Source organism: Aricia agestis, chromosome 5 (assembly GCF_905147365.1).
Source record: "Aricia agestis chromosome 5, ilAriAges1.1, whole genome shotgun sequence".
NCBI classification, from domain to species: Eukaryota; Metazoa; Arthropoda; class Insecta; order Lepidoptera; family Lycaenidae; genus Aricia; species Aricia agestis.
Genome location: NC_056410.1, coordinates 4,437,611 through 4,461,211, shown reverse-complemented (window position 1 = coordinate 4,461,211; position 23,601 = coordinate 4,437,611). Strand labels below are relative to the sequence as shown.

Sequence of the window (23,601 nt, the reverse complement as noted above, 5' to 3'; positions counted from 1 at the left end):
CGCGTATCTAAGTGTGTTGCTATACAAAATATTACCGCCGAATCGCTGCCGAACTTTACGCTCGACTCGGCTCGACGGAAATTCGGCTGGCGACGGAATTTCGGCATAGTGTGTCGTCTGTCGCGTTACGTCCGTATTTTGTATGGGTTTGATACGCGGCGTAAACGCGGCGGAATTTACGTCGGCGTAATTTAGCCTAGTGTGCTTAGACACATACTGTAACAAATGATTTTATGTAATGTACCTTGAAATCAGGTTATTGTTGCATGGCAAGAACGTTTGTAACTGGCGACGAACACAAAGGTTCTCCCCAGCCCTGCGGGCCCTATCGTCTAATGAAAACGGTTCCCCGAATGCGGGCCCTGTGGCACGCGTTCCAGAAATCTCCCGCACCCCACATGCCGGCCCTATCGACCAATGAAAATGAGCCATTAGAACTGAGGTTGAAATTTTTAAATTTGACGTATTATGAAAAAAGTCGTCGCTAGGGTCGTTACCTACAAATTTAGTTATTGTTTATATTTTGGCACATGCAAAGAAAACTGTCAGAATTCAATTTCAAAATCTTCATTTTAAAAATAAATTATATCAGCCAGCGTGCCAGCCCTTAACTTATCCTGGCGAAACCCGAAAGAAATGACAGGTATTAATACTCGTCCGTCTCTTAGCAGTCGAAGTACTGGTAGTTATGTCTATTGTGGCCTCGTCATATCTAATTGTAAGCTAAGTAAACTGACCCTTAGATGTCATGTTGTGATTCTCAAACTAGCCATTGAAAATTAAAGTTTATTTACATAGCGCGAAGGTGACACTTTTGATTCATAAAATTCAAAGAACGTTTCGTCGCGGCTTCAGACATACGTCTAGTCTCGTCTTTAGTGAATTTAGAATACCTGTCATCACAGATCTACCAATCCGATGGCTGCAAACGGAAGCTTGCCTGGGGATATTGCATAATGCATCGGGTAGGAATTCGAACAATGTTGATGGTAACTTTGGAGTATTATCCTAAATATGCTGTCATCTTGTATAACATAAGACAAAAGTCCGTTACTGTTTTAAGTAAGAGTAAAAGAAATAAAAAAAAATAAAAAATGACATATTTCTATGATGGTTAAAAACCCTGTCGACATAGTACCATAGGTTCGGAAACTAACCAAGCGCTTGGAATTAATAATCGGCCAAGTGCGAGTCGGACTCGCTCATGATGGGTTCCGTACCGTTATAGAGCAAAAATAGGCCAAAAATGTTATTTTTTGTATGGGAGCCCTTCTAAATTTATTATTTTTGTTGATTAATAAACAACACATATAATAAATAAAGGACTTTGTAAAAATTTCAAGAGCCTACCTGTTACCATTATTTGTATCAAACAAAAAAGGCCAAAAGAATACGTTTGTTGTATGGGAGCCCCCCTCAAATAATAATTTTGTTTTGTTTTTAGTATTTGTTGTTATAGCGGCAACATATACAGGGTGTAACAAAAATAAGTGATAATACTTTAGGCTGTGTACGTGTTCATTGTAGAGAGTTCACTGTGAAAGTAGCAGCGCTGAAAGACCAAAATTTTTTTCACTTTTGTATGGTGAAACTCGTGACGCTCGGGCCCTTGCCCATACAAAAGTAAAAAAAAAATTCGTCTTTCAGCGCTGCTACTTTCAAAGTGAACACTCTACAAGGAACACGTACACACCCTAAAGTATTATCACTTATTTTTGTTACACACTGTATACACAATTTGTGAAAATTTCATAAGTCTAGCTATAGCGGTTTTTGAAATACAGCCTAGAGACAGACAGACGGACAGATGGACAGACATCGAAGTCTAAGTAATAGGGTCCCGTTTTTACTCTTTGGATATGGAACCCTAAAAACGACGCTAAAATGCAGAAAATTGCAACATAATAATAATTATCATGTTGCAATTTCACTGTGCATTATAATTGAAGACGTAAGTGGACGAAATCGATAACTAACATTTTAAAACTTTGAGAAATTACTCACTTTATGCCTTAATATGATAAATATGATTTGACCGAACCTTGCACCTATTTGCTTCATCATCTGGTTTGTAAGTATAATATCTGCATTTAAACCACATTTTTTATTGCACTTCATTTTTCTGGTCCTAAAGCCTCCATTTATGCATAAATGTTATACTCACTTTATGCCTTTTGATTTGACCGAACCTTGTACCTATTTGCTTCATCATCTGGTTTGTAAGTAAACTATCTGCATTTAAGGCACATTTTTTGATTGCACTTCATTTTTCTTGTCCTAAAGCCTCCATTAATGCATAAATGTTGTAACTAACCATCAGCCATTTTATCCACTTACGTCTTTAATTATTATTATTAAATTTAGCATACTATTTATACAGTACGACTAAGTTTCTAATATTATGCTATTTGTATTAAAATTATTCAGCCGCTATAATAGATTATAATAGGACGGTGTTTGCATAATTACCCCGGTTGAGATGCATGTATTTAGGTGATAATGGCAATAATTGCTTATGCGACTGCACATAATTAAAGACATAAGTGAATGAAGTGGATAACTAAAATTTTATAACACGTAATATATAATATTATTTACAACTAGCCAACTTCATTATCTAGCTAATAAATCATGTATACATAAAATCCTCACTTTATGGATTTCCAATAATTTTCTTGGTCCTTAAGCCTCCTTTTATGCAAACGAAAGTTAATTTTCAAATTGTTAGTTATCCACTTCTTCCACTTACGTTTTCAATATTTTGAGAAACTAGATGACGCCCGCAACTCCGTCACAGCAACATTCGTTTATCGCGCGGGAAGCGTACATATTTTTGGGATAAAAAGTATCCTTTGTCCTTTCCTGGGACTCAAAATATCTCTATAGAAAATTTCAGCGAAGTCAGTTTAGCGGTTTGGGTCTGAAGAAATAATTTATTACTATCTACAGTAAGACATACAGACATACACACTTTCACATTTATAATATTAGTATGGATGTGTTTTCAAAAGGAATTCTTTACTCATTTACGTTTTATTTTTATATAGCAAGAATTACTGATATCGTTATATTATAATAGGTGACAAAATAATCATAATATAAGGCCAGTCCTCTTTGAAAAATATTATCTGTTTAAACTTCAACTAAAAAAAAATCGACAGCCGAAGAAATAACTACCTCCTCTTTGGAAGCCGTTAAAAATATGATTAGCAATATCCAAGTGGCAGACATACGGAAAACGATTGAACGTACGACCTCATCTTTTTGACACGGAACCCTAATGAAATAATATTATGAGCAATCAAATAATTTTGAGTATCTAACAATATATTTGATAGTCAGTATAATATACTTTAGTACAATCTAAACGCTTAGTTATATGAGATTTCAGCTCATAAAAGTTATATTAAAAATAAACAAAGCAATGCGAGTCCCTGACTCGCAGTTATGTAACGGTTAATAATTTAAACTCAATTCGCGCTATTTTCTTTTCAAGCCTTTAAAATAAGAATACAACATATTTACTTCGAGTATAAAAAAAAAATTCCATTTAATTTTTTTTATTTTAAAGTGTAAAAAAAAAGTATAGAATATAATAGCGAAAAGAATACCAACCTGTTACATAACATACAGCTTCAGTAACAAACACAAAATCACAGTAAGATCACGGGTGTTATTGCTATTTGAAGGTGAATTTCGAAATTAGACAGAGAGAGAGAGAGATATAGATGAAAGTTGACGTGCGCTCCGTGCGTCAAGCCGAGCGATACTAGTGCTACGGTGCTACGCGGCTACGAAGTTCGTAGCCTGCGCGTAGAGCCCGTAGCTCCGTAGCTATCATTTCCGTAAGCCAAAGTTTCCGATCTATTTTCGAATAAACTATCAGTTGATAGTCTAATTACAAGTGACGCTATTCTAAGCTAATTATTGCGTTCGCTTAGTAAAGTGTGTAATAGGTTTAATAGGAAGATTTACGTAATCATAAATGCATCTAGTTTTCATTGTGTAGTAACTAATATCACATACATAGTACATGAAGCAAGCTCGACACCCAAAATACAGCTTCACCTAGCTTATCTGAAATTGGTTACCTAAATAGTGAGTGCTGATGATGATGACCGATAACAAGGTTATCTCGGCGCGGAGTGAGGCGCACTAATGAAGAGTAATTAGGGTAATTTGGCGCGGGGAGTGTATAAATTAAAGATTATAGAATCGCCGATTTACATTGCTCGGGTGTCGCGCTCAGCCTGATGAAGACGCTTCATAACTGACTTGGAGACTAGAATTATGATACTACTTCCTTACCCTACTAGAGTTATGATTAAGCTCACAGTATCTTTGAGACTTTTTGAACAATATTATTGATTTTACAGCCGCACTTAGAAATATATACTTAGCCTGGCCGCACATTATCCGAAATTTCTGGTCAGAATAATTCGTACGCCCGCCGGAACGCACTCTGTTCACACATTTTGTATTGTCCTAATTTTTCTGATCAGAAATTCGGGTAATGTGCGGCCGGGCTTAATTTAATGAGGAGGTTGACAGATAAGCTTAATATGTCAAAATCTTAGTCAAGTCAAAATAAAAGTTGACTGGTCATGCAACCCTTCTAATTTCTTCAGTAAACTGATTATTCTACAAAGCTCAAAGATTTTTTGAGCAACACTAGTAAACTGATTCTACTTATAATGCAACGTTAGTGCAAATTCGTTTATATTCGATTAAATCAATTTCCTATAAAATATAAATACAATGACATTTAATAAGCAACATATTTTGGTGGGAAACGGCAAAGCCATACATAATGTATGGCTTTGCCGTTTCGCTACCGTCAAAGAGGTGATGCCGTTATTTAAACACAAATAAAACACAATATTACGTGCACTTTTTCCACTATATTCATTAATTATTATTATTATTTTAGGTAGTGTACCTGACGATGATTTATATACATAATATACACTAAGTACATTGTCCGCAGTCCCGTGTATACTCTTACATACATGAATTAGGACAAATTTATAAAATTGGTGAAAGTCTCATATAAACCCCCACCCCCCCATTTTAGGGGATGGGGTGCAAAAGTTATAAGTTAGTGATTTTTTTTATTGGTTGTATACTAAACTTAGATTACATACTAAATTTCAGCTTTCTAGCACTTCAGGAAGTAGTGAAACATTTTGATGATTATCAGTGTGTCAGTGAGTCAGTATGTCAGTGACGAAATTGGTGTATTTTAGAAATGTGAAATAACTGGTACATCGGAAACCAACTTTATAAGGGTTCAAAAAACGACGCAACACTTCGAGAAAAGACACATTACAATTGACAACATTTCAAAATTTTAACATTTAGCTTTTTTATTATTTTATATGAAAGTAGACTTAAAATAAGGCGACAGGTGTTTCTTGCTTTTTCAAAATAATGTTTTAAATAATGTTTGTCCATTTTTTTTTTATTTTGCTCATTACAAAAACATTTCGAGGAATAAGGTCAGTGATCGTTTTTTTGTTTATAAACGAAAAAAATACCCATTAGTTACTTATATTTTTGAACAAATATGTTTAACCTTTGTTTGACCTTCAATGGCGTCAAATTAGCAATAAATTCGACCAACATTACGTTTCGAACTTTTGGTAAGCTTCTCGTATCAGCTTTCACATAATGAGAACTTGCATTTGACGAACCAGCCATTATAAATAAGATTGAAAGGAAATTTAAAACTATATTAAGTCTATGTTTAAAACATACTGCAGAGGTCAATTGGCGGCCGATGATGACGTCAGAGCGAAACTTGAAAAATTTATTGAGAAAAAACTAGCCAATGAATTTCAAAATTATTTAATTTATATTCTTAAAATACCCTATTTTAACGAAAAAAAATATAAAAAGTACATGTGATTTTCTTTTGACAATGCCCATTGTCACAACAGAACAATATTATAGTGATATAGTGATTAGTAGAATACGGTCGAATACATGACATCATAACCAATGTCTAGTAAACTGAGTCTTATTTCGGAATACATCTATAGCAAACGACGACAAAACGCTAACTTGTCCTGGTCATTTTAGATAGTTTAAGAAAAAGCTTAATAATACTTAATATTTTTGTGTAATGGTTTTAATTTTTAAAGAAAAAGCCGGAAATAGGTACATATTTTGGTGTGATGATATTAAATAAATTTTAAATTGAAATTTATTGAAGCGAAGTTTTTACCCATTCTGTTTATTATCAAATTTAAAATTAATTTCAAACACGGGTAATTACAAACTCTTAAAAAAGTTACAGATTTTAATCGATAATACATTTCAGAAATTCAGATTGATAACTGATGAAGCTTTTGGAACGAAGTTCCTTATGGCGCGTTCGGCGTTGCGAAAGGAGGCTAGGACAGAACGATATTTGACCTCGCCACTTTTTAATTAGTACACTGCATATTGCGGACAGAGGGCGTTGATAGTATACCTGTTCATGAACTAGATGGCTCTTTTGAGAATAAACATCAGCGACGCGTTGTTAGTATTCCTGGGCGTCAATAGATGGCGCATTTTGTATAATTTTTTGAGTGTATAATAATATTATGTATACCTACAGGTTTTTTGAACATAAGAAATAACTTCGTTCCATTCGGATGTCCCTTGACACCTCTCAAGTTTTGTTGTAATCTTGATTTTGTAGTCATAATAAACTACAAACTTGAAAGATGAAACTTGACGAAATTAATATATAGGACAACGGTGGACCTACATTATTTTGTCGGGCTACGTATTACGTCAATGTTAGTAATGATCTGTTGGGTGGGTTTGAGATAACCCTACTAACTTATAAAGGACCACCATCTTCCTATGAAGCGCTCTCTTGATAGTACTTACCCTTTATTATAATATTATTTACTTTCGTATTCATGAGATAATGAACTAAAACTTTTGATAAAGTTTAACCATTGTCCAATGAAGAGTTTCAGTCTTGGGACTTCTTAAAAAGTCTACCAGAGCAGCTTTATTTTTATTGGTTAACTAAAAGTATAATATTATTTGTATTCAATGTTATTTTTCAAGCTTAACTAAGCTAATTTAACTTAATATAATCAAAAGCTTTATTTTAATGGCAGCCAATACACTTAAAACTCCGCTGGTGGTAGCGATAAAGACTTCTTACGATATGCTTTTTAATACTACTTATTCCAAGAATAAGTTATTTGCTGAAAAGTATTTCAGTGGTTATTAAATGATAAATTCAAAGTATCTTGGATGCAAAGCAGTTATCTCTAAAGTCACACATATTATAATAATAGTGGCGTTTACTTTGATCTTGACCACGCGCTGAAAGGTGCTTGTAGAGTTGTTATTTTCGTAAAATGAATAATACTTTTTGCCAACCATTTGTGCTTGAAATGTCTATTGATTTCAGTGCACAAAGTCAAGGGTGACATCGACTTATTATTTCAATATAGCTTGCCATATTATATTTAACAAGGTATCTTGTTATTTATACTGAAATATTATTAACCTTTAAAGAGAAACGCAAATGAACCGAAAAAATCGTAATGAAAAATGTTCGTTTCAACATAAGTGCTCGAGGGACCGATGCCTCTAAGTGGGACGTTTCATTCATATACCCCCATTCATCTTCATATTTCTTGAATAAAATATGAAATATTCTGTCTTGTCTCAGTTCCTTGAATGTTAAATTACATTTATTTTAGTCTCTAGTTTTGTATTTTAAGAAACCTAAAATATAATCACTTATATAAATTGGTGTGTAGGTTTATTTTTGTATATAGAATAAATTAGACACAATATTATAATAATGTGTCTTGTATTCTTCTGATTTTTATATTAGACTTACTTGCACTAATCTGGGTTATTGCTTAAATAAAAAGAAGTAAAGAAAGAAAATATTATAATGGATTTTATATCTTAAAAATGTAGGGAAGTACTAATTTGTACTTTCGCAGACTTAAACCTCGACGTAAAACATTTCGTGCCAAAAAGTTTCGGATAATACTTAGTGAGTTAAGCCCCAAGCGGAAGATTTTGAAATAAATACTCTAAGCGCTTATCGAAACTAATTTAACTCCTAGGACGCTTGTTTTTAAATAATTTCCAGCGCCACCGAGTAAAATTAAAAGCTTTAAAATCAAAATCTGGCTGCAGCTACGTTTTAAATAAATGAAACTTCATTTGAATAATTTTAATTGCGGCAAAACAATGTCTGACAAAACCTTTTATGCGCTGACAATAATGTCACGGTTATTATCATCATCGACAGCGTCTTCTAGTTCGAGTATAGGAATTAAGAAGTCTCCAGACGAAATCTACATCCTACAAAATGAACACAATAGTATTGATCATAGATTAAGCATTTATAACTTGAATTGAAAATTTTATTACAATAATTTGAAAGGACAATAAACACTCGCGCTTGCGCGTGGATCAGATTCACATGAAAGTTGCCCGCGTCCTATTATTTCATAGATGCTTTTCCTATTATTCGGGCTAAGAACTATGTTGTCACCTGCATGCGGATTTGGTCCGCATGCGGGTCTTATTAACATACAAAAGCGCCCTTAGATGATAGGTGCATTTGTGATAAACAATAAATTAAGTGATTCAAACTTACTCGACTGTAGCTATCTTTACTATATAATAGTATAAATGTGAAAGTACGTCTGTCTATTGCCTCTTCACGCGTAAGCCGCTGAACCGATTTTGATAAAATTTGGCAAGAAGATACTTTCAGTCCCGGGGAAGGACATATGATTCTTTTTATACCGCAAAAATGTACGGTTCGTCCGCGATAAACGTTTTTCAGCGCAACATAGTTGCCGACTTCATCTAGTCTACTATAATTTTGTTTGCAGTATCTGTGTGGAAATCAGGAAGTACCGGTGGTGTATTTTGATTTTATCAAACAATACAGGATGTTAGATGATTAGTCAGCGGTGTCCGCGACAGAGGCGACACTCGATTGTTACCTTTGTGTGGCTCGGCTTTGTGAAACTTCGACCGTTTTGTTTACCCTCATCATGGGCTGCCCTTATTTGCCTTGGCTAAAAGCAGACACACCTGATATTAATTAACTTATAATGTTCAGCGTGGAGCTTGTAACTATAACACATAAATGGTGTAAACAAAGTAAGTATAAGTGATTTCTCATTGCTATTTTTACAAAGTATAAGATTAAATTATAATATAAAAATGCACAATGAACTGTTGCAGAAGTAATAAAATATAATTACTTGCTAGTTTCTTTACTTCTTAAGCTTATACTTTATAGAGACCACAAATATTGGATCGAGCGTCCTGGTTGTGACATAATGTTGGATCGTTCGAGTAATGACTCCGGTCGATAGAGTGCAGGCTCCGCGGCCTGCTTGCTCCATAATTGTATGGTACTTCAGAGAGACCTCAGGCTATTTACTTATAGCCCACTAGAGCTAAACTAAAGGAAAGGATTTTGGCCGTCTATAATAGCTCCTACACCGGTTTCGGTGACGGTCGCCGGTTTCATTGAAAACAGGCCAGCTACGCAGGAGTAATTTTATAGTGCCCAAGTGTGTGCGCAGTACACAAGAGCACTCTCTGTTCCTTTACTCTCATAACCCAGTGGGACGGAAGACCGACACGACTGGCGAGAGATCAGGCGCAGGACCGACTTTTTTACATGCCCATCCGACGCATGGATCATCTTACTTGTCAGACAATCAGGTGATCAGCCTGCATCGTCCTAACCAAACTTGGAAATAACATGTTTCCAACGCGGGAATCGAACCCACGACCTCCGAGTCAAGAGCCGCGCTCTATACCACTAGACCACGGAGGCGTAGTTTGGCCGTCTATATATAAGTAATAAGTATATCTGCGCTACGGTAGAACGGATAAATACCATCAGAAAAATCGATTCATATGAATCTTTATTTTATACTAGATGACACCCGCAACTCCGTCGCGCCAAAATTCGTTTCTCGAGCAGGAACCGTACATTTTTCCGGGATAAAAACAAGCCTATGTCCTTTCTCGGGACTCAAAGTATCTCCATGCCAAATTTCAGCAAAATCGGTTCAGCGGTTCGAGCGTGAAGCGGTAACAGACAGACGGACAGACTCACTTTCGCATTTATAATATTAGTATGGATAGTATGGAAGTATAGATTATTGTTTATAATATTATCGGTTTATGCTAGCATTGACGTAACATCACAACTAGTTGTGATCTTGCGGGAATTCGCTATCGACCTGAGAATCAATTTGCATGTCTGTACCACAATAGACATAACGACCAGTAGTTCGACTGCAAAGAGACGGACAGGTTTCAATATCTGTCAAATTCGTCGGGTTTCACTAGGATCATGAACGGAATGTGCCTCGCGCTGGCTGATATAATTTATTTTTAAATATTTAAAATAATGATTTCAAAATTAGATTCTGTCAATTTTAATCGCATGTGCCAAAACATAAACAACAATACGACCAAAGAGGAACACGTCCAGCGAATATGTCATAGTTTTAAATTCGTAGGTAACAAGTTAACAACCCTAGCGACGATTTTCGTCATAATACGTCAAATTTAAAAGTTTCAACATCAGTTCTAAGTCGGCATACTCTATAATTCTGTCTACTCTGTCTGTACTACAGTCTACACATAGATTTGACAGATTCATATTTGGATAAAATATGAAATTACCAACATAGAATATTCTATTTTTCTTCTTTACCCCTGACATGACAGCGTAAGGATTTTTCAAATTGAATTCATCATAGACATCATTTAAATTAATTTGGATTAATTAACAGAGCCAACGCGTTTTATTGTCTCTTTATAGGATTACTGATCGAAAATGTACAAAATTGACACGACATGAGCCGAATGTCGACTTTATATTACCGAACGCTTAAGTCAATTCCATAAGTTTGTGATAATTAATTTTATAAAGAAGCGATAAATAAAACGTGTTGGCTAGGTGCTCTGTTCCTCTTACGAGGCTTTCACTATAAACTCAAAATATTACCCACATTTCGGCGCTCAGCTTTTAGGTCTTTAGCTTTAGTTTTACGTAACTGAGTCGTTAATTTTATAACCAGCGGATTTACGTAACCACACGTAGCGCATCATTATAATGAGGGAGCGTATACAAAACAATATGTCGTATGGATGGATGGATGTGCATGAATGAGAGTCGCAACAATAGAACTGTGCAGCGTGCTCTAAGGCTAGGCATAATTATTAAAATATGAAACTTCAATAATGATTGTAGATGCTTTTATTTAGATTATTTTTTCTATTAGTAAATGGAATTCATAGATAGGCGTAGAAGAATAGCAATAACTTACTGTAATGTATCTTATTATCATTTATGAATTAAATATACTTATATTTATATAGTGGGGGCAAAATAAAAAAAAATATATTACATACACAGATTATCACGATTAGTGTATTCAATATTACTTTGTACTCTTCGGTATAATTTATCGCCAAAGGAGCCTATAAATATCTCATAATAAATCTTATATGAAAAACCCATTTTCTGATTAAAAGAAGTTATAAAAACTTCGACATGTAATAAAATTAAGACATAAATATATCCAATGATATAACCCATTTAATGTGATTGTTTCCCGCCTCATATAACATGAGGGTGTAATCCAAAAAACGAACAAATTTTATTTTCGCTGTCAATTTTCATTACTTACGTGAGTTGAATCTCACTCGTGATGTTACAACGAGGGTTAACGTGAAGGTGGCATATTTTTAAAATTGTTGTATACCGTCGAATCCATACTAATATTACAAATACGAAAGTGTGTCTGTCTATCCGTTACCTCTTTACGCCTAAGCCACTGAACCGATTTTGCTGAAATTTGGTATAGAGATACTTAAAGTCCTTTAAGAGAGGGAAAGGACATAGGATACTTTTTGTCCCGGAAAAATGTACGGTTCCCGCGCGATAAACGAATTTTGGCGCAACGGAGTTGCGGGCGTCATCTAGTAGATTATTATTAAAATAATTATAATATTACCGTCTGAATAAAACATACAAGTTTGCTTGTAGCTTCTTAATTGATATAATATCTTATAATGCTATTCACAAACATAGCTTTGCAATGTTCAAAATCTCGCTCACGAAGGTTTCCGTACCGTACTAGATGAAAAATAGGCCAAAAATAATCAAATTTTTATTTTATTTAAATATTGTTATTAATTATTAACTAAGGCCTTTATGAAAGTGCCTACTTAGCTGTTGTCATTATTGATTACGAAAAAAAGGCCAAAAAAATCAGGTTTGTTGTATGGGGGCCCCCTTAAATATTAATTTGATTTTGTTTTTAGTATTTGTTGTTATAGCAGCAACAGATATACACAATCTGTGAAAATTTCAGAATTTTAGCTATAGCGGTTTTTGAGATACAGCCTGGAGACAGACGGTCAGACGGTCGAAGTCTCAGTAATAGGGTCCCGTTTTTGCCCTTTGGGTACGGAACCCTAAAAAGAAATTGACACTACCAATACTCATGGGGAATTTTGGAGCAAACGTTTGATACTTTTTTTCCTTATAGCGAAGCTGATTCTGTGTGTTATACATGCAAATGTAAAAAAATATATAATGATTCAGGGTATTTTTTGAAAATCTCCCATCCAAATTTGCCATGAGATTCTGGTAGAGCTATACTTTTTCTCAAAAGAAACAAAATAATACATACTATACTTTCGTCCTTAAACTAAAAGGTAGGTCCTTTTGTGAGGAAGTTTTATGCTGAATTCTGAGAATGGTCGCACTGTCGTTTTCTTAGACGGGTCAGCCTGAGGTCACGTCCGGACCCATTACATTTGATAGTGTGGGGCACACGGAAGGTCCTTTGAAATTATCGACTTAAGGGGGCGACTAACCCTAAAGTGTCGATTTTATAATACATTTTTATACTTGAAAATAAGCCCCGAATTGTTTCATTTTCTAAAATTAGATACTACATTATATTTCCGAGAATTCGATCTGAGCAAAAACACGACATCTTAAAATTTTCTCGATAGAAAAAAATCACAAAGATGCATCTAATTTTCACGAATTTTTAATTTATTGCCATAACCGTGCATTGAACTAAGTTAATATTTTAACACATTGTATACAATTCTATCATTGAGAGATCGACCTAGCGGATTTTTAAAATGTTGTATAATTATCGAGTTATTGAGAAAAAACTAATTTGGCGATGAATCCGCGTCGTTCTTTTTCACCTGACATATGAAAGACGGGCGTGAGTGTGAAGAGAGAAGGACGATGTTTGATTTTTGGGGTTAGTCGCCCTCTTAACAAAGTAGTATAGTTAAATTGTATCTTAACTAAGACTATTAAGGTAATACGAAAAAAAATAATTAAAAGCATGACCATGAACTTTTAAGATTAAAAAGATTGTATCAGCATAATATGCAACCTTTATAATTACTCTTTAGTGCTTACGTACACATAAGAGCGACACCGTCCGTTGTGTTACCGCAGTCATCCTCCGATGTCTACATACAATAATATATTTTGTTTACGTTTTACCCACATGCCAATGAACGTTGTATGGTTTTTATGCAATGACGGACACGAGCAGTTCCGTAAACAGTCTTTTTTAGATAATATTATATTACCCAAAGCAATGGGGCGCAGCGGGAACTATTATCGGGAGCAAACCTCCTGCCTGGTTTGGCCATTTTTGCCGCCGCCCCCCCCCCCCCCCCCCCCCCACACGCCCTGTGCCTGGGCACCGGTGGCACCGCCCTATTTACGGCACTGGACACGAGCTGAAGTTGTAGAGTAAATAACGCACTGTCAATAATAATGATGATGTTGGGGTCTGAATCTGTATGGATTTGACAGGGTTACCCCAACGCGGTAACCCTGTCAAATCCATACAGATACATGCCGCGCCGCGCCCTGCCTCGCCTCGTCGCGTTGCAGTCTGAATTGACCCTTACTTTACGTACATACGTAACACATACTTAGCGTACCTTTTCATAACATAATTATTATATTCTTATCTTATCTGTGGTTGATTTGTACTTGAAGTTTAATTTAATTCAGGCACGAGTTACCTAACAACTAGTTAACAGTTAGTAAGCTCCTAATTTACTTTAACTGAATTGGGGCGCATCGCTGGCGGTAATCCGATGCCCGGGGAAATAACGACATTGATAAAGCAAATACTTTAGATATACTTAAGTAAGATTTAAGCCAGAACGTCAGAAAGTCGACACTGCTGCTTGATGTAAATAAATTAATTAAACAAGATGACGGTCGCAACTCCATACATTTTTTTGGGAAAAAAGTATGCCAGTAAATATAATATCCTTCCCAGGAATTCAAAGTATCTCCATACCTTTCAGGAAAATTGGTTCAGCGGTTTGGGCGTGGAGAGATAAAAGAGAGACAGACAAGGAGACCTACTTTCGTATTTATTATATTAGTATTATATTGGATAGTTACCGTACATAATAATTCAGTATACGCAGTTTTGTTTACGCAGAAATTCCTTTATCTTTCTTAATTTTTTCAATTTCCATTCTAAATATTACTAAAATCAATATAGCGATTTAGAAAGATTTACAGGCATGAAACGGACAAAGAAACTCGCGTAATCATTACAATATTATAGTATAGATCTGTACTGACTACTGACAGACCAAAAATGTTTCTTTATAAAGTAGACAATATTTTTATGAAAAATAATTATTATTAGTTCCGATATTTCCCATTCTTAATAATATTATTGTGGATGTAAAGTATTTAATATTTCTGCGCAAGTGTAAGAACTACCTTTAACAACGGTTGTTATTGTTATGTTTAGATGTCTGTAAGCCCCAATTCGTCGTTCATCAGCGAATGAGCAGCTCAGCTCAAAATCTAGATGCAGCAACAAAAATAGTAAAAAAAGATTCAAACAAAAGACAGGGGCATATTTCGGGCATATTTCGAGAGGGGTATCATTATTTTGCGAAGACAAAAGATTTAAGTTGCCAAACTATAAATAGTAAACTACCGTCTGTGAAATTCAAGATATATTTTAAATTTTACAACAGCAAATGACATAATGCTGCAGTAACCATTTTCCTAATGGAGCACTACAATGTTCGCTTTTTATGAAAATGTTTTTTTTTAATTTGAAATGGTTATAGGACTATTAGCAGTTGATACTTTTTCTGCGGAGTCATCATTATCTTATGAATTAGAGTTTTTAGTTTTAAGAGTACTTTATTTTATTTTATTGAGATTTATGTATTACCTGATAAGGTTTTTGAAATTAGGGGCCTGTTTCACCACTTCCTGATAAGGCTATCCACCAATTAACTTGACAGATCAAGTATGGAGAATCTGTTAAAAAAGTTGTGAATAGCCTATTAGGCACTTTATTAGAAAGTGGTGAAACAGGCCCTTAATGTACGTAAAATATTGTTATTCTTCTTGATAATTATTTTGTTGTAGTTATGGGTGCGTCTCAATCGGTGTTATTTGGGTTATTGATCAAATTCAAAACTATTTACTGATGTGTGTACGATCGATTATTCCTATCCATATCCATATTCCTACTAATATTATAAATACAAAAGTATGTCTGTCTGTCCGTCTGTTTGTCTGTCTGTCTATTGTCTCTTCACGCCCAAACCGGTGAACCGATTTTGCTGAAATTTGGTACGGAGATACTTTAAGTCATGGGAGAGGACATATAATACTTTTTATCCCGGAAAAATGTACGGTCCCCGCGCGATAAACGAGTTTTGGCGCAACGGAGTTGCGGGCGTCATCTAGTACTAATTGAAAAGCAGTTCATATTCTATTGTGTATAAACAATAGAACCTTTCGTATAACAATGTATAATGAACGATAATTATATCCCAGAAACGTATCGGAAACGAACGCATATTGTAAATTTCGGTACACAAACACATTAGCAATAAATATGTCACTAAATTGGATCCCTGATGTTGGGAAAAGGTAGCTGAAACATTATATTGCGTAATGGAATATTGATTTGTATTATTATGGCAATGTGCTATTAACAAAGTGTGCTGAAAAATTCTTGGCTTAAAAACTGATCAACGCTGTTAAATCATTAGGATGAATATAATATTCTTTTAAAAATGCGTAATTCAACTAAGTTTTTAGTCATTTTGGTAGCTTTATATTTTGAATATTATGCTTTCATTCATAATCTATAAAGTACAAAAAATAGCACAAGTATATATATTTCCTACAAATATAGATAAAAACTCCATTACAAGTAGTAGTATTTTATTAATATATTAAGTATTTTGTCATACATCGTTCCAAAATCTTTATTACAAAGTACAACATCAGGCAAACTTAATACCTCACTAATGTTTTCACCTTTCGCCAGGAACACTGGAGCAGCGATGTTGTAAATTAGATTTTCAATCTGAACTTTATGCATACGTGATAAGGTCCAAATTTGCATACGTTGTGCACTTTATAACAAGATATTCAAGCTGCGCCATAGAATCTATCCATTTGCGAAGTGTCAGCCTTGACAGATAACTAAGATGAATCTGCGTTGTTCCTGAGACACACGGCCGTGAAGAACGAGGAGCAATTTGCTCCAGATGTGTTTAAAAAATGCTAATACCATTTATCACGTTCATCGTTCGAAAACTATAAACCGGCTTACTTGTGAAGAAAACCAACAATTTTGTTAACCGACTTGGCCATAATATTATGTCACCAGCTGTTTATTACTACTATCAGAAATACTTGGCATCAATAATTATTTCAATTGCTTATTTACTCAATATAATTATTCACAATAGTTAAAACAGTTTAACTTAAATTCTTGTGAAATTAAATATTTCGTCAACTGGGTGTACTTTATCTAAAACATTTCATGAATATGAATGAAATTGCGCAGAATATTGCTTTTATTACTCTCATTGTGATAAAACTCAACAATAAAAACATAATACGAATAAGTATTATAATTTATTATAGCTACAATAAATTTTAATACCTACAATTATATTGTACTGAATTGACGTCTTGCAAATCTGTCAAATCCATACAAATAGAAATGCATATCTACTCGACGCGTTGCGGTCTGAATTGACCCTAAGTGACAGTGTAGGTACAAAAAGGTAAAGTTTTGTTTTAATCTACCAAAGACTAAAATAAAGGTTTACACTTTTTTACAGTGGTTTACGGCCACGCCCATAGAGATTTAACAATTACCTAACTTTATTTTATCAAAGATTTTGTCAGAAAATGATGTCTCCATTTAACTAAAGTTATATTTTATTTGAATATATTTGAGGGCGGCCGTTAATGTTCGTTAATCCCTGTGCCCATATGTCCAACGCACGCGAAGTTCAGAATCGCATTTTCATTGGGCTCTCAGCACGCAAATACGATTACACGGCGGATCCGATCGCATCGGATCACTTCGGATTTTGCACACTGAATTAAAATCTTATATTTATAATAAGACACGCTTATTAAAAATATAAGATTTTAAGACTTAACTTAGGAGCACAAAGCTAGAAGTTAAGTTAAAAACAAGAACCAACAACAATTTTTTACTATAATTGTTTTTGGTTCTTGTTATTAATATAAAAATCTGCATATTATACGCTTGAGTCTTCGCTCTAAATATTTCCTGTCCTGGTTTGCAGTAAGTCGCGAGCAAAATTTTAATTACTTACGACTCTACTGCATATATTAGGGTAATATTTTTGGACATTTCCGCATATTTATTTTGATTAAAATTTTATGTTTATGCTTTTAAAACAATTCTTATTCTAAAAGCCATAAGAAATTACCATAAAGTATTTATTTATAGGCGCAGCAGAGTTCAGTAGTTACTAAACTACTAAGTACTGATCGACTTTTTCACGAAAAAGCAACAAAGATCACTCAACAAAGCATTTATGCTGGATTTATATTTTGCGGTGGTTTGATCATGCCCGGAACTATGCTTAAGCGGGGAACACCATCGCGTGTTACTTAATAGTGGGGTAGATCCTACGGCGAGTCCCACAATATACCCCGGCCGACGCCCAAAATCCTCCGAGGATGCGCAAAGCATTTTCCTATATTTAAAAAAAAAATTATCTAGTAACATCCCAAAATTAGACATTATTGGACAAAGGACAGCTTGACGTGAAATCGAACTGGACACAAGTACTGGGATATCGGATTTCATGCACCAGTTGTGCATTGATTCGCTCCCGAGTCCGGCTTTGACTATTCAATCAATTTGGTCTGTTTTCATACTTCTCGATAGCCCAAACCCTGATCACAGCATCCGACGCGTCCAAATTGATTTATGTTGAAACGAGCTTTTGCCCGCCGGTTCGCTCACGTTAAGAAGTATTATTATATACAAACTTAACCCCTTGGGCGTAGAATTGATCAAAATCCTTTCTTAGCGGATGCCTACGTCATAACATCTACCTGCATGCCAAATTTCAGCCCGATCGGTCCAGTGGTTTAGGCTGTGCGTTGATAGATCACCATGTCAGTCAGTCACCTTTGAGTTATATATATATATATATATTATTTAGTTATATATATATTATGAAGGCTCAAATATACCTAAACTTTTATACTTTGGATATACCTAAAATGTTAAATTTTATCAAGTAGGTGGACAAAAATGTAGATAATCGTGTTACACTCTTATTTTTGAACGTAGACCGATACAAGTAGTTAACTGATGCAACTAAAAATATCACAATTTGTCTGCTCTTAAAATAAGACACTCATCGTGAATGTCCATATAAGTACATAGTTAAAATGCAAATTCCCAATTCTCGCAAAACATTTTATTAGTATTCCTGGAATATATCCGATACGTGAGGACATTTGGGAACTTTTGGGAACGTGTCACTTTGGACACGTTTACAATCGAGCGTTTAAGAGATATTCAATCTAGCTATTTCCAGATTATACTTTACAGTTGTATGCGGCAGTACTATCATTGTATACAGAATCATTTTTGTTTTTGCTTTAAATGTTACTTCTGCTTTCCCAAATCTAAGTAAAATGATGTCTTATATCTTTAAACAAGTAGATCGAAATTAAGTATATAGAGGGTTCGGGGGCGATAAATCAATCTAGCTAGGAATCATTTTTAGAAAATGTCATTTTATTCGTGTTTTATCGAATACCGAGCAAATCTCGGTCAAATAGCTAGTTTAATTTAAAAATGATAGCTAGGTATATACAAACTTAATAAAAACTTCGCACAGCTGGAACGATTTTAATGCAATCTTTTGTGTCTAAAACTAACCAACATCATTTCTCCCAATCCGAAATAATTTATATGGCAAAACAACGTTTACCTGATAATGTAGTATTAAATTAGATTATCTAAAGTTAAGTACAAAAATATTAATAAGCTTTTATTAGAGCAAATTTGTACTAAGCATCACAGTAATTATATTAAGAATAAGTGTTAAAGATTGTGTGCCTTCCATTATTATGACGAGAAAAATGTGTTAAATCTAACCCATTTCTACGCGGTAAGGAGCCACGGGGTCATATAATTTATTGGACCCTCACGAGCCGCTGTGAATCGAAATGTGGCCTTCTTAAACGGCACAAAACCCTATTCAACTTTAAGGATGTCACCTTTCACGGCTTTTTTATTCCCTTATAAATTTCCGCAGATCGTTTTGTAAATAGAATCGGGTGATTGTGTTTTTTTTTCTTTAAGTCTGTGTTATATTAAGCACTAGATGACGCCCGCAACTCCGTTGCGCTAAAACTCGTTTATCGCGCGGGAACCGTACATTTTTTCGAGATAAAAAGTATCCTATGTCCTTTCCCGGGACTCAAAGTATCTCCATGCCAAATTTCAGCAAAATCGGTCCAGCGGTTTGGGCATGAAGAGGTAACAGACAGATAGACAGACAGACAGACACACTTTCGCATTTATAATATTAGTTTAGGATTTTCATTTAGAAGAATCTCAAATATGTTTGTCATGTGAACAAGAAGTCAACGCCAGCTCACATTATACAATATAATGTGCATATAAATAAAAATTAACTTTATATTTTGTTAGTTTTGCTATGTCTTGAAAACGGCTGAAACAATTTTGCTGATCTTGAAATATTTGAAGGAGTCCAGGGAAGGTTTATTATTAGGAGGAAAGTGATGCGAAATTCGCCGGGTAAAATATAATATACTTAATAATTGTAGTCGTAAATTACTAAATTCGAGTTGTAAAACATTTAAATAAATAAAATAAAATATGTTTATTTCAGATAACCCAGATCCATAAAATTGTTAGTAAAGAAACTTATCGCTATGTTAGTAATTAGTATTCTATTCTAAAAAGGATTTAAAGCAAAAAGTAGTTATAAATAGTAACACAAATAGTTTAGGTAGCTGTCTCAATATTACAATTTTACGTGGTAGAGTCATGCTTCGGCACGAAGTGGCCGGCTCGACCGGAGAAATACCACGGGCTCACAGATAACCAGCGTGAAACAGCGCTTGCGCTGTGTTTCGCCGAGTGAGTGAGTTTACCGGAGGCCCAATCCCCTACCCTATTCCCTTCCCTACCCTTCCCTATTCCCTTCCTTACCCTCCCCTATTCCCTCTTAAAAGGCCGGCAACGCACCTGCAGCTCTTCTGATGTTGCGAGTGTCCATGGGCGACGGAAGTTGCTTTCCATCAGGTGACCCGTTTACTCGTTTTCCCCCTTACTTTATTAAAAAAACATAATAATTATGTCAAGTAATACTAATAAATTGCTTGTATTTTATAAAGGTCACAACACTTTTCCTATTTATTAATTCCGCAACATAATATACTCGTATTATAATGCCTGTATAAAATTGTAAATCCATTTTTAATATAACTTTTTATTTCAATTTTTAATAAACTGAAATAATTTCAAGTAGCTATAGTCAGCCCTACTTAACTTGACGTCTTACATTATTCATGCAGCGACATCTTGTATCGAAAAGCAGAACTCCTGTTATATTCATGAGCGTGATTTTGTCTCCCTTATAGATTAATGTAAACCTAACCCTTACTCAACATGAAGGAGTTTGTCCGGTAGGTGTATAAATTACCGAAATCAGTGGATACATCATTATTAACTGTAAGTCAAACCTGCATAGAGTGCCTATTCTAAAGTCATAATAATATTATTTTTCTATCCTAGCTATTTAATTTGGTAGAAACAAGGACAGCCTTTTATTATGCAGCTCCTTATTTTCAATAGGGTTACAAAAAAAGCTTTTAGTGTACGAAATTTGGTATGTAGCTCCTTCACAAATTTTCGTAGCTCCTCTACGAAATTTCGTAGCTCCTCTACAAAATTTCGTAGCTCCTCTACGATATTTCGTAGCTCCTCTGTAATATTTCGTTGCAGCCGTAAAAGTTAGAAATTTCCACAGTAATTCCGTTTTAAAGTGTTACACGAGTAGACATTGAAAGCCTTGCAGAGCCGAAAAATCCCATAAAACAGTTACTTCAATATTTATAGCCGAATTTCGATTTAAAGAAGCGTAGCCTTTGCTAGACTAGAGCTGAAGTTACGTAATACATAGTACCTTTAACGCCATCTGTCAGCCGATTTACGACTTTATAAAGCAATTTGCACTGTATGCATTAGACTTTTATTCTGTTATAATTGTTTATTATTTTTTGACGATGGCTTCATTAAAATAGGTTAGTAAAATTATAATCGACGTTCAAATATTTATTATATACTTAAAAAACTTTCATAATTATGTATTATGAAGTAGTTTTATGAATAAAATGACTTACCTACTAGCATATAAACTTTTTTTACGAGTATCACTAAAACCCATATATGTATACTTACATAAATTATCATGCTATGCTGATAAAGTGATTCAGGTTTTCGTCTACAAACCTTTATGTAACGTAAGTGTAGCGTAATGTAGAACGTAGTAAACGTAAATCTAAATAGATGGCGTTTGAAAATTTTGAGTAAATTACTGAAATATGAAATAGCTGTTTTGGTTTGGACTACGAATTATTTATTATTCGTAGGTTTTAATAAAATAATTATATCAAATTAGTGTATTGTCATCGGTCCTCGATAAATCTACAAAGTGTGAACGAAACCTGGCCGTTTAAAGTGGAATCATAGACCCAACTACAAAAATTAAGATCCAGAGATATCGTTTTAAAAAATTAAGTGTCCATTGAAGAAAATATTTGATTGTTCTTCTTAGACATTCCTTGCATTTAAGCTATGCCTTTTTTCTTATCATGTTATTAGATATAACGTTTTTTTCTAAGCATGTAGTAACCTTGACTCACCCCAAAGTTTTGGTGCTGATGAGTGGAGTTTTGAGGCTGAGGAATCCGTTTAGCCGGCTCTTCTCCCGCCCGCTGTCGGGCGCGTGCTCCACTCTGGAATGGAATTAAATTGTTAATTAAAAGACAATGACAAGCAGATTTCAACGCGGCTCTACCAAGAAAATTTTCATTACATTAAGGGCTTCGTTAATTGAAGTAGAAGTTTTGTTATTTTGATATATTATTGTTTTAAATAAATCTCTTTTGAAATCTTATGGAGTTTAAGTAATAATAACTGACTTGCTATTGCCATTTTTAAGTATTTTTACTGGGACTGTGTAGGAATAAAATTATGAACACTAAGCACTAGTCAAATTAAATTAGTGTCATTAGATATTTAATCAAAAATAAATATACTAGTCAAATATATACAATCAAAAATAAATATACTAGTCAAAGAGAATATAATCACTACGTTTTAATACTAGTTAAAAGCCAAGCTTTGTAAGGGCTCGCATCGTTTTTCTGCGGGGCAATATTCTTTAAGGCAGTTTTTTATTATATCTTAAAAGTAACCAAACCTTGACCGACCGATGATATACATATAAATAAAAATTTCTATGTCAAAGCACAAATCAATTAGGCGTAATAGTTTTTTCCGACAAGTGTACCACAATTAATATGCTCACTGCTCAGGTTGTGGGATATACTAAGACTCGCTTCGCTCGCCCTGATAAAAATATTATGTTTATATTCGCATATTCAAGCACGATGGTCAGTACGACGATAAATTTACTAATGGTAGGTAATGGATAATGTGGAATTCATAATATCATTTGCAATAATTTGCCAAAATTACAAGAACTCTCAGGTAAAAAGAATGCAGTGCCCGCTAAAGGTGCCATCTACAGCTTTTTCATTGTAGTTAACATTCAGAGCGAGGTTCGTATCTTAACAAGCCTCTAAGGTTATGCCAAAACAAACCAGATGGCTCTGCCAAATACGGCACCACTAGATATTATGTACTAAATATTATAGCCTAGCCTAGCCCTAAATCGTGACAATTAAAAAATATTATATTTCAAGTTCAATCGATTTGAGTTGAGTTTAAAAAAATATTTATAGCCAGCTTAGACAGTTTGTACATTCTGCCACGCTATACAATAGCATGGTAGTTTAAACAACATGTTTTACAATTTTGGTTAAAAGTTAAAATACTAATCACCGACCCCTGGCTGGTTGAGCGTGTGGCGGCTTACGCTGGGGATCGCGGGTCGATCGAATCCCGCCGACCAAACAAAAGTTTTCAATATTCC

The 23,601-nt window shown here is 34.5% G+C and overlaps 1 protein-coding gene across 4 annotated transcripts in view; it reads right to left on the bottom strand.

The window, feature by feature from the left end:
* Positions 1–23,601, bottom strand: part of LOC121726749 (synaptotagmin-7) — a 393,458-nt gene that overhangs the window by 220,846 nt on the left and 149,011 nt on the right. For 3 of the 4 annotated variants that reach the window (XM_042114226.1, XM_042114224.1, XM_042114229.1), the window contains one exon: positions 22,307–22,399. In XM_042114226.1, the coding sequence (XP_041970160.1) occupies positions 22,307–22,399 (93 nt within the window). Of the gene's footprint in view, positions 1–3,615; positions 3,754–22,306; positions 22,400–23,601 lie in introns of those variants that run through there. The other variant, XM_042114228.1, reaches the window with a different exon arrangement.